This window comes from Fulmarus glacialis, unplaced genomic scaffold, assembly GCF_000690835.1.
Source record: "Fulmarus glacialis isolate BGI_N327 unplaced genomic scaffold, ASM69083v1 scaffold4667, whole genome shotgun sequence".
NCBI lineage: Eukaryota > Metazoa > Chordata > Aves > Procellariiformes > Procellariidae > Fulmarus > Fulmarus glacialis.
Window position 1 is genome coordinate 73,610 of NW_009221160.1, and position 13,052 is coordinate 86,661.

A 13,052-nucleotide genomic window follows, 5' to 3' on the forward strand; every position below is an offset into this window, starting at 1 on the left:
ATGGTAAGCATGGATAATAAGGATGAATATTGACCACCAAACCACAATATGACCAATGAATGTTAAGGAAATGGAGAAGGGAAGAAGGGAATAACTGTGGAGAAGAATATTTTTAAAAATTGGCTTGTCACTCACATACCATCATGCACAAAACCTTTCAAATCCTACACCACATGAGATTTATAACATATAACTGTTCAGTCAGTTTCCTCACCTCTATCTCACTATCTTTTTCATGCCTCAAAGCAATGGTAAGTTCTCTGATTTTTTCTGCTGATAAGTTCCCATCATAAGATCCACTCTGAGACTTTTCCTCTTCAAGGTGTTGAATTATAGCTTCTTTACTTTTCAATGAGAGATTCAGTTGCTCTATAAGTCTAAAATTATAAGATTTTTAATATTAATCTTGCATCATCTACCACCAATTCTCTAGTCATTGCAGTAAATCTTGCAGACAACTTTCCTAGGTGAAGAGGCCAGACAATACTTGTGAAACTTAGGGGGGTACTTTGACAACCCCTTCTCCCTCCAGAGAAGCCAGAAAAGGTGCTGTAATTTTAAAGCAAGCAACAAACAGGGTTGAGCTATCTGCAAAGTGCTCATTCTTATTTTCTTCCAGTACAATTTCAAGTGTCAACACTTAAGCTTCAATATTTTAGTTACATTGTCCTTTATAGAACACACAAAAAGCTTATCAATCTATTCCACTTCTTAGCACATACACCACCACATCCTTACATGCTATCACTAAGTGTCCCTCAAGTATCTAGTTTCATTTATATTTGTACCTCAGCTGCTGCTCGTTTCACATAAGCAAAAAAAAAAGTTAGGTCACTGCTACCTTCTTTGGTCAATACACATCTTGACAATTCCAGTATTCCAACTGATAAAAACAACAACGCTTGAGTTTTCTGACAGATGTAAGGGTTATGTGTGAAAACTTTCTGGCATTAGATGCCAGCTGTGATTCTCTTAGTATTTTGTAGCCTAGATGGTGAAAATATCTTTTTAACATAACATGAATTCCAGATGTGCTCCTCCTAGACAAGTTTAGAGCATTGCGCATTAATATTTGATTCACTTCAAGTCAAATATTCTCTTCTTCCATTGGCACTATGTTTTTCTGGTCCTGTGAATACACTGATCTACCAGCATGTAATTATAGAAGATCCTGCTAACACTGGATCAAGGCTGGAGGGGGGCAGGGAGAGGGGGGAAAAAAAAAAAAGTCATTCTTTGTCACACTCCACACAGCTTTTACTTTAGTGATCCAATTCTGACAATTTGTTTCCACACTTTAAGCACTGTTTTCACACAACCTATAGAACTGGCAACTCAAGTACCCCTGGACTAGTTTTATAACTCCTTCTGAGCTCAAGTCACTCAGGAGAGCAATGGTGTTCACGCAGATGACTAACAGATAGAAAGAGGAAGACAGCAAAGGGAAAGGGGAAAAGAGGAAGATAACTTGAGAGCCAGGTTATAATTACTGTGGTGGCACACAAGGTGAAACAGTTTCATAATTTTATGCCACTGTAGATTTCAGAATGCCAGTTTTCAATCTGTGTGCTTTTCAAAAAACATCTGGAAAACACTGTAAACCTTGCTTTGGTCCTACCATAATATAAAACCTATGAAATTAAAGCCTCAGGCCAACATAACTTTCTGTTACTAGGGCAGACCAATCATACAGTTACTCACAGTTACCTGCAAGGTTCAGTCACAAACAGACAGGAAAGGATACTCCGAAGTATAAGCAATCATAATGATCTTTTGATCTCCACTCTGGGCTCACATCCCCAAACTAACTAAGCTTTCCTGGGAGGCTTGCCAGGCATGTATTTTACCCTGCATCTCTTAAAAAAAAAAAAAAAATCCTCCAAAGTATTGAGATTTGAGTTTACACATTTTCCCCACCTAAAGTTATTGAACAACTCGCACACCTTTCCAATTACCTGCCAAACAAAGCAAAGCCAGTGCTTTGCAAAGCACAATCAAAACCATGAAGCTCAAATACTATGTTTCTCTTCCCATTAGATTTACCAACTTTAACTGATACATCACTGGCACTGAAGAGTACATAAACACCATGAAAGCAGTAAGTGAACAAAAATGATAGAGTCAAGTTCTATTCAGCAATGGTTTCAAGAAAGCAGCAAGCAGGAGGTTAAGTCAGCAAAGTTACAAAGATGCTTTAAAGCAGGACATGCTCATGTCAGATGCATACTGATCCTTTGCTGTGTTCATTTAATAGCTGAATAGGAAAGATGGCCAGTTACACTCACTCATGTATCTGAGGATAGGATCAAACTATTAAAAGCTATATCCATGTCAACTCCTCACACCTTAAACAGTAAAGAATTCCAGCGGTTAGAAACATTACCGGCAAGAGTTCTGACCTGTCTTTCTCAGCTCCTGTAATCATATCCAGATCCTTTGCAGGGGCATTCATAATTGAAGAAAGTTTCTGCTCAGCAGCTATTCTCAGAGCTTTCTCTTTCTCTGTCATTGCAATGGCTTTTTCCACATCTTCTTGGGCAGCTTTAAGATTCTGTAATTAAAACACACAATCCTGATGCCTACAAGAACAAAATGCTCACAAAATTCTTCACATACTGAAGTTTCTTCTACCAAACATATGTTGGTATGTTTACTGAGCAACTTTTACCAAGTAGTTCAAGCGCTTTGCAAACGCTTCTGAACTCTTTGTGTCTGCGTTTTCAAGATTAATCCATTTTCTGTGGTACATAAAGAAGGGAAGTTTGTTTCAAAGAAATAAAACAAATACCCTAACTGATAGCAGAACCGGAAACAAAAGTGTCCCTAAGCCAAGGCTTTAGATTTAGCTATTATAATTTGGCTTTGTTCCACTGTCCTCCCGCTATAATAAATAGCTACACTTAAAGAGGTTAAAGAAGGGCTTTTTTATTCAATCAGAGATTAAATTAATATTCACAGGCTCGCTGTAGCTAATTGGAACTCTTCCCAACATCATTTATAGTATTTTGCAAGAATTGATAAAGTATGAACCAGACATTCTTCTCTTGAACAGCAATGGAAACAGAGATAACACCCAGAGATTCCAGCCAACTTCCTCTAGTGACCCAACTCATGGAGAGGTCATACCACAGAAAAACCACATTTGTCATACACCACATAAAATTTTTTTCAGGTCTTCATTTTTATATTGTAAGCTTCCCTGCTGCACTCATTGAATTTTGCTTTCTACAAAATAAAAGCCTCCTTGTAACCTAAAAAGTAATTCCCCTCTCTCCTTCAAGTCTATATTAAAAAGCGTATCTCTTTGGGGGAGGGTGAAGAAAGTCCTTCACCACTAGACTTCATCCCCTCTCCTGAAAAGCCGTTCTGCCAGTATTCATATTTCAATCAAAAACTCTGAAGAAAATTAATCTTTGTTAGCATTACCTGAGTCTATGTAATTATATGGTGCTACATAAACAAGTGACTAATACTACTCTGCAGTGTTTACATTCATAACCACAATAAAATTAATGTCAGAGGCCAACACCATCTTCAGGTTACAGAAAATACCCTATCACCATGAGATTAGAATATTTGCTCTTCTGCCTATCAGGTCTGGGAAACACCAGTCTGACTGGCTGTTTTGGTACAGAATAAGTAATTTAGGAACTTCTCTACCTATCCAATAGCACAAAGAATGCTTTGAGAAATCCCAATTCCACTAGACTGAAAAAAGGTCATGGAGGTTCCTCCCTCCACCTCCTTGAAGGAGCTCACTGCTTTATGAATACTGCTAAATCATCCTGATAGAAAATACCATCAGGAGATTGCTACCAATACCTTCCATGACCAATTCATTCTTCAGGGATGGGAAAGCTAATATTGGAATATACCCACTTGTACTAATTGTATTTACTTACAGAAAAAGCACCAGACACCTATTTCCCACAAACACAGCTACAAAATCCCACACCTACGGATAAGTGCATACAGTCAATGATGCAAAACAATCATGAGCCTATGTACTTCTAGAACTTGACACAAACATTTCCAGCACAGAGCATTCAATATCAAATTTGTTCTTTACAAGAAACTGAATTTCTCCTTTCTTCTGAGGAAGCGTGTTATTCATACAGAGAATTTTTTTTTTGCCTTTACACTACAAAATGAGGAAAACGTGAAGCAATTCACCTGTAAAGATACCAGCAATGGCTCAACAATAAATACAGGAATAAACTCTCTCAACCACAGACAGGAAGGAATTAAAAAAGACATTGTTAAGAATAACCCTGTGGAACAGGAGAATGTTATGCAAAAAGGTGATACAGTGACAGCAGAAGCCAGTAACATTTGGCAGATAAAGGTCAATCTAACAACAGAGCGCAAGGCATGCAGGCACAACACAGGGAAGCACCCACTGGTTCACCTACCCAGAAGCTGCCATAAGTAGGTGGCCTCTCTCAGCCTATAATGAACACACAAAAGTGGAGATACAAATCTGAGACTCTGTGACTTTCTATATTGCAATACTGAGGTCCCCTATAAAGATGGGAAATTACAGGGGTGCTTACAGACTGGTTGCAGCTATTTATGAAGCTGAGACCGTATCAGTAGAAGTGTTCAAAATCCAGCCCCTCTTCCTCTAAACAGAGATTGCCGTTCTGAAAACGTAGCTCCTCACACTAGAATTCAGGAATCAAAGATTTGTGCTGAATGTACCTCAATACCACCAATAGGCATGAATTTCCTGAAGAACTCCTATCCTCCCATTTGACAGTTCAAAAGCAGCTAAAAACACCTTCCCATTCATTGTTTTTTTTCTCTTTTTTTTTTTTTTTGTCTGGTTTTGCACTGGCTGCTTTTCCAGGAAAGCTGAAACAATTTTGAAAATATAGGTAGATCACAGTATCAAATCTCAGACAATAGTACAAAGACAGCAGTGATTTCTAACTATTCCTTCCATTTCGGCCACTCACCTCTTCCAGAAAGTTTATTCTGCTAGTTAGGATTTCTTCCATTTCTTGCATCTTCTTTTGTGCCCCTTCTTTCACGCGCTGTATTTCGGCATCACCACCCTGGGCCAAGCTTTCAACTGCCTTACTGGAAGACCATAATATAGACAGAAATCCCATTGCATATCACAGTGAAAAACATTTAAAGTGCAAGTGGCTGATAGATTATGCACAAGCAAGTGTCTTCCACTTTACCTGTATCTGCTTGTCACTTTAAGGTTAAATATAAACATCTGCACACTATACAGCAATTTTGGTGGCATAGTCAGAGTTCCACACACAAGCCTTGTCACAGTGGATAAGGAAGCACTTTATATGTATGATGAAAAAGTGTAATATTTCCTTCATATTTTTAAAGCTCCCAAATACAGTATCAAGCCTTTGGTAGAGTTGTATTTTCTACAGAAAGCAGCACTGGAATAACCTAAAGACATGCAGCTGCTGAGGCTCTTCCAATTGTCTTTCCATAATACCTTGTAAGAAAAGAACAGCTAGTGTTTCCTTACTAAACAAAGGATGACCACTTGTTTATGATTTCCCCCTAGATATTGCTTCCTATTATGAACTTGTGCAACGTTCCATTCAAAGCCCAGCAATACCTTTTGACAGCTACCTGGAGAGACCGAACAAAAATTAATCTGGTCCTCGGGATTTACTTGAAACTAGGCCTCTCTGAACTACTGAAAAAAGGCTAATTGGTAACAATTCAATGCCATGTGATGTAGGCCACACAAAGAAAATTCCATTGAAACTGAGGCCCATGTAGCAGTGAGTAGCTGTCAGTCACTGCCAGCTTGGGTTAGTTTTGGACCAGACATCTAGAAGGAAACAAACAGGCTATTGTCAGCCTTACAGTCATCCATTCCCTCCCCAGAGCACATTCCACCTTGCCCACGCCGTAAGGCAACGTAGCACTATGTAATTCTTAAATAAGTAATATTTATTTAGAAGAGAGGTTTTAACAGAAAAGCGGGAAATTTAAGTGCATTCATTTTTATAACATTAAAAACCACAAGATTCATTCTAAATTATTTCTGAACCGCGCTGTCAGCCTTACTGAGAAGTGTTTTGTGTACTGTCTTCCCAATCCAATGCTGTAAAAAAAAGTTCACCTGTTCAGACAATTAAGCTTTTAGCTTAACTTCTACAACAGAAACGCTAAACCATTCCCAACTAGGGCATCATTTATTTAACTGGAAAGTACAGTAGAAGGAAGGATAATATCAAAGTTGCACCATCCAGTATAACTACATTAACATCATTGTGCGTTTAAAAGTTCACACATGTACCGAATAAAGCAATTTCTAGATAAGCATCCTTAAAATGCTACCTTGAGATCCTCATATTCCTAAAACATCAGGAAAAAACAAACAGAAGCAAGATCTTGGAAATCCTCAGTAACAGACGTTGAGAAATATACTAGTACTTACGAGGCTTTGATGAGTAGTTTCTCTCTCTCCTGCAGATCATGCTTCAGACTTTCTATCTCAACTTTCAGCTCGATGTTCTAGGACAAAAGAATGAATGTGTCTGGAGAGAATTCAGAGGTCACCCTACCCAAAAATTATTGGCAATGTGTAGATTACTTTTTGCTTGTACCAGCAAATATAAAGTGTCATTGGGCTAAGAATAGACTAGAGACATTTTAGCTTTTAAAAGACATATTTTGCAAAGTTCAAGACTTTCAGAAATCTCAAAAAGCATTTAGGACCACTGTATCCAAGCAAGACAAATCCCCTACACACACGCATACACACTTAACTACTATAATGGGGAGTAGTGCAGATCAACTTGGGAGTTTCCAGGGCTTCCATGCACGGTTTTTCTTCGAGCTATGAAAGATTTGCTTTTCAACTTCTTTTAAAAAGTTGATTGTATCAACTACCGAGGTTTTTAACAATCTTAAAATTATTTTGTTATAGCCTGAGAAAACGACTCATGACATAAGCACACATTGTACAAACAACTACCTGGCCTGCAAGTTGACAGATGCCATTTCAATACATTAGCAATTACAAGAAAGACACCAGTGTAGAAGACCAGGACAGAAGACCAATCAGCAACATTCAGTTGAAACCATGACCTAGCTAAACATCAGTGTACTTAACTATTGCGACAAGCATCAAGAGAGACTTCAGTTTCCATCCTATTACAGAAAAGAGACCCAATGCAAGCATCTGTTATAAATAACATGCTACTGCGCTACCAAAATGACTTCTTTTCCCATCTAGAATGCAGGCACCACCAAAGGGCCTACGAAATGCTTCCTATCATCTGTAAACCTGAAACAACGAGGATGCAAGACATACCACTTGACTCAAATCCTTCTTCCAACTTAAAAAGATACCAGTTTTTTCTACAAACTGACATAGGAATCAAATAGATTTCCTGAATCCTGTACAAATACACATTCTTTCAATTTAGAGCAATAAAACTAGAAGCTATACACAACCCTAATACAACTTTATCTACATGCTTTACAGGAAGCAACTTTGAGCTGGAGGGCCCAAACAACCTCCAAGTAGCTATCCCGACATCTGATAAACCCAGGAAAGAATAGAGGAGTGAACTGAACTGCCCAACAGTAGAAAGCAGAATAACTACATACCAAATTCAGGGGAAGCGTGCTGCTGCTTCTATTCCCCATTCAGTATATGATTTCAGTAGCACAACTACTGAAGATTCATAACCACTTACTGGAAGCATAACATCTCTTAGTGTGTCCCATAACTACGGACACTCACGCATTTGAAACTAATTTTTCCATACCTTATAAAGGTCATTTTAATTTAGTTATTACTGAAAAGGGTTAGGCCAGAATAAAATAAAGTTATCATACCAAAATTTCCAACAATAAAAAAAGACTCAAAAGTTGAGTAAAACCGGTAGCCTCCCCACAAAACAAACTCTTCAAAAAGATATATAATTCTATTAAATTATTCTAAATGCATACAATTTTGTATATTTCTTCAGTGGGACCATCAAACTTCTGCTGCATTCGCTCCTCCAGAAAATATATACGAAGCTTCAGGTTGAAGTTCTCTTTTTTCAGATCTGTGATTTGCTGTGAAATAAGAAGGAAAATGAGCAAATTATGTCATGTGTTTCAGACAAAGTAAAATAAAGAGTGAAAACTGCTAGCATTTGGTTTTGCTCTCCACAGTGCAAGACTAGAATTCAACCCACTAGACTTGGTTAAACGGGTACATATGTGTGGGTGATATACACGCACATATATTCAAATTGTGAAGCATATGATACCCAAGTCAAAATGAAACATCCTTCCCTCCAAGATAGTGTCACCCAGGGAACTGCAAATACTCCAAGCCTTTCAACAGGTTTCCACCTTCTCCAGCTTCAGCACGTATCACAGAACATATTTTTCTACCACCATCCCATCCCAGCCATAACATTCCTCACCCCATCTCCATTCCTCACCTGAACAAGAAGAAATCCCACTCCAGCCTACCCCTTCTGAATGTTTTGGGGTTTGTTTTTTGGTTTTGTTTTATTTAAGATATATAGGCACATTGGCACACACGCAAACTTTGTGTGTTTGTGTAAGATGTTATCATTCAGCTTGTGTTTATTTTTAGCCCTGCAAAACTCTAAGACACTAGCACTTAAGCAAACAACAATTATACAATAGTATTGTTTAAAAATGTATATACATGTTGTTGTGCAGACAGCGCTCTTTAGAATATTCCTTCTTTAAGTAATAAAACACTGTCTGACTTCACACAAAAAGAATCCAAGAGAGTTTTTTAAATCTAAAAATATTAAGTAGCTCTTTCTTCTATAAAATAGAACTTGAACAAAATATAAGGCATCATGTTGAAACAGAAGTATTTTCTTGGCAAAAGCTTGGGCTGGTAGCCTTATTCATGGGAAGAACAGCCACAAGCACATAAGGCATGTGAGTCCAATCGAACACCAATAAAACCTTTATCCCATCCCATATTTCACAGTGCAATTCTTTGTGAAAAAATTGCTTATGATTTTTAACCTTCTTAGTAGAAGCAGTAACATAGTTGATGGTTTCATTAAAGAAAGGAGTCTCCTAATTTTTTTTTAAGAGACTAAGCATAAAACATTCATTCAAATAAGACTCGTGTCCCCTGCCAGATGCTTTCAGCAAAAGGAAATCTAGTATGTTACAGAGCTACTAATAAAATATTTATGTAGGCTTTTCCAGAACAGTACAGTGCCACTTGTAAAAATTATTAGCAATACAATTCTTAAAATATTTGGCTTGTGAAACCTAAGACTATTTTCAGAACCTGCATTTGCAACCAATTCTTCAGTTTAATAATCTTTGCCCAGCAAGATGCCTCGTCATTATTCACACAAGTAAATATCATCCAAGCAACTGAAAATACTCTTGACTACACAAACTTTGTGGCCCATTCACACATCCTAAGGAAGCCTGTCTTTAGAAGCAGTGGCAATACATACATTTAACTTCATCTTTGTTCCCCTACAATTCCAATTGAATGACCACAAACAGTAGTGGATATAAACTTGAACTATGCAAGTTGTAACTGTTTAAAGCATGATATCTCATGAGCATCACAGAGTACCTTGAGTAACTGGAATGACTATTTTGGAACATTCAAATAGATGTAAGCACGAAAACAATGCAACTTCGTACTTCAATTCAAGCCACAGAGCCCAATGCAGAATATTACTCAAAACTGAAATCCTTATTCAGAATAAGCAAAGAAATTAAAGATTTCTTAAGTGAAGCAAGGCTGCAGAACTGGGCTAGATCCTGCATGTCTTGCTGGCAAGTTCAACATTATGTTCAACTAGTGAGAGCAGACCTTATACAGTTTGGTTTGGTTTGTGGGTTTTGTTTTTGTTTTGGTTTTTTTAAGCTGTCAGTAGGTCGTTCCTAACAGCCAATCTCTGTTTGTTCATTCAGAAAAAGTCCAAGTGCCAAAGACACTCTGAAATTGTATCAGTTAAACTTCTAGTTAGTCTTCACACATTCAATACATTCCTGAGTCAAAAGGAAAAAACGACTTCAAAAAAACTCAGCATTCCTCAATTCTACTCACATGTATTTCAGTGGCAACAGAATTAAACCAAAGAGCTTAAAGGTACTATTTTCAAAAGGCAAACAAAACAGACTACACAATCATAAACCAAGAAGTGAAATGTCACCTCTGACATTCAGTTTCTCAGAGGAAAGTTAATTCAAGCAGTCTACAATTAAGAAGTTATAGCTTAATAAAAGACAACCTGTAAAATGTGAAGAGGTTCACACTACAAAGGGATTTTAATGGCAATCCTCTAAACTTATGCATTTAAAGACTTGGCCTTAATTCCTTTATGCATTTTGATTTCTGTATTTAAAAAAGGAATGAAAGAAGAGAAATAGCAGACACTTCCTGAAAAAACAGGACAATGCAATACACTCTACACAGAATATTCCACAGAACGGACAGCATGGTAGCAAATAACACTTGCCTAGCTCGGTTTAGCTCCTTTTCAAGTCTGCATAGAGCCACTTTTATGCAAAATGGGATCTGTCAGCAGAGGCTGTGCTTTCACAGCGCAACACAGTTTTTGCCAGCAGAGGCCATTTTACAAGACAGCAAAAATCTAACTAAGTGGGTTTGGGGAGACAAGAAGAAACCCACAAATATTATTACTTAGTTCCCTAACTTGATACTAATCATCTTTTCTATTGATGAATATCTAATAAACCATAATGCGGTCCTCAATTAAAGATGGCTTTAACTTTGCCCATGTAATTACATTTTCTATTACAAGGTGGTTCCCCCCCCCATATTGCAAGAAAGTGGGACATGCCATAAATATCAGGGGGGGGGGGGAAAAAAAAGAAAATCTACATCTCTAGCTCAGCATCTTCTCCAGGTCTAAACATAAAAGGACCTTTTCTACACGGATCCACCCTTTAGCCCAATCAAGGATCATTACATCCATCCTGTTCTCTCTGAGCCGCAAGGCAAGGAGCCCACTCTTCTCCTTACTTCCTTCTCATATCCTGTATAAATAACATAGCCTCAAAAATCAGCAAATTCATGCAGTAATATATATATATATACACACAAACCATCTCCAAGCAGGTCATATCAGGAACTTTACCCACTAATTTATATTTGTTTTAAAGTAGGATAAGAACAGCCTTACGATGTCAGTCCAAAAGCACATCTAAACGCAGCTACTACTGGATGCTTGGTAAATAGTACAAGGACAAAGAAAGTAAATGCTCCCTTTCTCAAGTTTAGCCTTCCAGCTACTAGCAATCTTCAAGACTCAAAAACAGAAGTTATAGAAATATCTCTATGTTTAATTGTGTTTAATGGATTCTTCCTCCTTCACTTGAATGGACTTTTGAGCTTCATTATACTGTTGGCATCCGTAAAAGCCTATGAGAAGTTTTATAGCTCAGTTTAACATAAGGGGTCTGTACATAGCAGGAAGCCAGAGACCCCTTCTCCTCTACATCACACAGAACAAAGAACAACAGATTTTTCCTCCCTTCTACAACTTTTTCCCCTGTACAAACGAACACTGCAGATAATAAACTACTTGCAGAACGTATATTCTAGACTGAGGTCTTTGGCACATACCACAGTAAAAGATTTTAAGCACACACTAATGCCAAGGCAGTGTCTTTCTACCCCAGCCAATACACAAAAACAAAAGAGAAAGTGAAATAGATACAGACTGTAAAAACATCCTTCACCAAGCCTTTCCAAAGCAAGCTTTAAATTCTGAGCAAAGAGCATAGCTTGCTCCTCAGAGGGATATAAGGTCACAAGAAACTGAAAGAGTTTAGAAGAAACACTCATTTCAAACGTAACAATGCTACAAAAGGTAACAGCAGTTACAGAAGCACATTAAAAACTGCAGACACTTGAACACACCCTAAAGAGAGCAAGCCACAGCCTTTATCTGCAGCAATCTCAGAGATTTTTGATTGCTTTCCCCTCTATAGTTTCTTCATACAATCATAAGAACTTGAATTAAACAATTTAAAGCTTTTTACAGGGGAGTTGTCCTGCAACACAGGCATATCCCAACCAAATCATCATTCAGCAGTTATAAACAATTGGCTTATTCAATTTAAATACAATTAATACATTAAAAAAAAAATCCAATGTTTTCCTTTATATTCTAGTAAGTGCCAAAAGCAGTTTTATCTACAGAACTGTCACAATGATACTAGACCTTTACAACAAGAGTACTCTAAGCACAGTCGTACATAAATACAAAGGTAAAAGGTATTATATAGCAGTCGATGAATTAAAAAGCCAAATCCTGTACTAGTCTAAACAAAAATAAACTCAATGCTTCCCTGAAATAAATCAATTGCAGACTTGCAAACCAAGTCCTTATGTTTCTGGTGATTGCATTAAATTTTGAGCAGAGGGTGCCAATTTTTGTTTTGCAATTTAAGAGCAGAAGTTGGCTAGTCTCAACAACAAATTTTTGCCTCTCTTTTTGAAAGCGATACTTAAATGGAGGCTCAAAGCACAGATAGCCAGCTGGTCACAGCTCCAACAACACAAACTTGTGTTGATTGACACAAACTAAGAACCTGACCCAGAGAGTCAATACTTTAGCCAGCACGTTAGAAATATCTTGGCCATACATCTGTCACCGAGTCTTATATTAAAAGTCTGCTTACATTTTCATAGTCCTTCATGGTCCGAGCTCTAGTTGGTGAGACTGTATCTTCTGCCACATCTGGTAACACTAGACATTTAAGAAGACAGAGCAAGTTCAGACAGCGGAATCTCTAAGCTAGGCTTCAATTTAGAAACAGCAAAGGCCTACGTTAATCTAAACATAATAAAAGTACAACACCTTTGAGGAAGCGAGGGAGGCTTTTTTTTGCCCCTTGCTTACATTACGTGTTAGTGCTACTAAGTAGTTAGTATCTAGATTTCTTTCTGATCACAGTAAGTCATCTCTCACTTCAGCTCCCAAATTCCAACACCACCCATTTAAACCAAGATGTACACTGAAATTAGGCTATGCCAGGTGCACTCGCAAGAATAAGTTCTCGGAGCAACTACAAAG

At 37.7% G+C, this 13,052-nt stretch overlaps 1 protein-coding gene across 1 annotated transcript in view; it reads right to left on the reverse strand.

The window, feature by feature from the left end:
* CDK5RAP2 (CDK5 regulatory subunit associated protein 2) overlaps positions 1-12,717 on the reverse strand; it is a gene marked incomplete at its 3' end in the record, with an annotated part of 84,555 nt that extends 71,838 nt beyond the window's left edge. The window contains exons 1-6 of the mRNA XM_009580986.1: positions 12,658-12,717; positions 7,948-8,058; positions 6,425-6,501; positions 4,959-5,082; positions 2,400-2,551; positions 215-377 (exon numbers count right to left, since the gene is read on the reverse strand). Of these exons, the coding sequence (XP_009579281.1) occupies positions 215-377; positions 2,400-2,551; positions 4,959-5,082; positions 6,425-6,501; positions 7,948-8,058; positions 12,658-12,675 (645 nt within the window). The remainder of the gene's footprint in view (positions 1-214; positions 378-2,399; positions 2,552-4,958; positions 5,083-6,424; positions 6,502-7,947; positions 8,059-12,657) is intronic.
* Positions 12,718-13,052: the final 335 nt, after the last annotated feature.